Source organism: Panthera onca, chromosome B4 (genome assembly GCF_046562875.1).
Source record: "Panthera onca isolate mPanOnc1 chromosome B4, mPanOnc1 haplotype 2, whole genome shotgun sequence".
In the NCBI taxonomy this organism is placed as follows: Eukaryota; Metazoa; Chordata; class Mammalia; order Carnivora; family Felidae; genus Panthera; species Panthera onca.
Window position 1 is genome coordinate 80743523 of NC_138345.1, and position 1382 is coordinate 80744904.

At 37.3% G+C, this 1382-nt stretch overlaps 1 protein-coding gene across 1 annotated transcript; it reads left to right on the plus strand.

Annotated features, from left to right (window-relative positions):
- Positions 1-200: 200 nt before the first annotated feature.
- LOC144616815 (olfactory receptor 6C74-like) lies at positions 201-1139 on the plus strand. Its single transcript, XM_078449182.2, has one exon. It carries the CDS (start codon positions 201-203, stop codon positions 1137-1139), a length of 939 nt encoding a protein of 312 aa, XP_078305308.2.
- Positions 1140-1382: the final 243 nt, after the last annotated feature.

The window sequence follows — 1382 nt, forward strand, 5'->3', positions numbered from 1 at the left end:
ATTCTCTATCCAGATACTTTGGAAATGCAAAGTATTGTTCTTCCTGGCATAACCTCCTAAAATATGAATGGTGTTACTCTATCTGAAAGATTGCTTTCCTAATTTTACTTTAGACACTAGTTACCACTGCTATTTTCCCCTTAGAACTATCAATTTCTTTCTTTCTTTTCTATTTAGACCTGGAAAAGTAGAGGACAGTAATGGGAAATCACACACAAGTGACAGTGTTTATCCTGGCAGGTTTGACTGATGATCCACAGTTGAAAGTTGTGCTGTTTTTCTTCCTGCTTCTCACCTACCTGCTAAGTGTCACTGGCAATCTGCTCATCATCACACTCACCCTGGTGGATGTCACCCTCAAGACCCCCATGTATTTTTTCCTTCGGAATTTTTCCTTCCTAGAAATTTCCTATACTACCACATGCATTCCCAAATTGTTGGTTGCTATGGCAACTGGGAACAAAACCATTTCCTTTAATTGTTGTGTTACTCAAGTGTTTTTTGCCTTCCTTCTTGGTGCATCTGAATTTTACTTGCTGGCAGCCATGTCCTATGACCGCTATGTTGTCATCTGTAAGCCCCTGCATTACACAACCATCATGAGCAGTAAGATCTGCATGCAACTTGTCTTCTGTTGTTGGTTTGCTGGGTTTTTTGTCATCTTTCCACCTCTCCTCTTAGGCATAAACCTTGACTTCTGTGCCTCCAACGTTGTTGATCATTTCTACTGTGATACAACTCCCCTGCTGCAGATCTCCTGCTCAGACACACAGCTCTTAGAGACCATGGGATTCATTTCTGCATCAGTGACACTTGTGGTTACGTTGGTAATGGTGATAAAATCATACAGCTTTATTGCATTAACAATTCTAAAAATCCCTTCAACTAATCAGAAGAAAAAGGCTTTTTCAACATGTTCCTCTCACATGATTGTGATATCTCTTTCTTATGGCAGCTGTATCTTCATGTACGTTAAGCCGTCAGTCAAACAAAGAATATCTTTTTCCAAGGGAATTGCAGTGCTCAATACCTCCATTGCCCCACTTTTAAATCCTTTCATTTACACTTTACGGAACCAGCAAGTGAAAAAAGCCTTCATGAACATGATACAAAGTGTTGTTTCTTTCTCAAGCAAATGAATATCCTGTTGCATAATGTATAATGCAAATGAACAAAGGAACCCCAATAATATCAATGAATCTAATTATAGCTTCCAATACATAGTTTCTTTCAATGTTTTTTGCTTTCATGTCTTTGATATTCATCTTTATATCTTCTCAAGCTGTATTTACAAAAAAAAAAATCTTTGTTCCAAAGAAGATAATTTTATTGATAACCTTTAACAGATATTTTTTCTCATCTCACTTCCATTTCCTATAAAT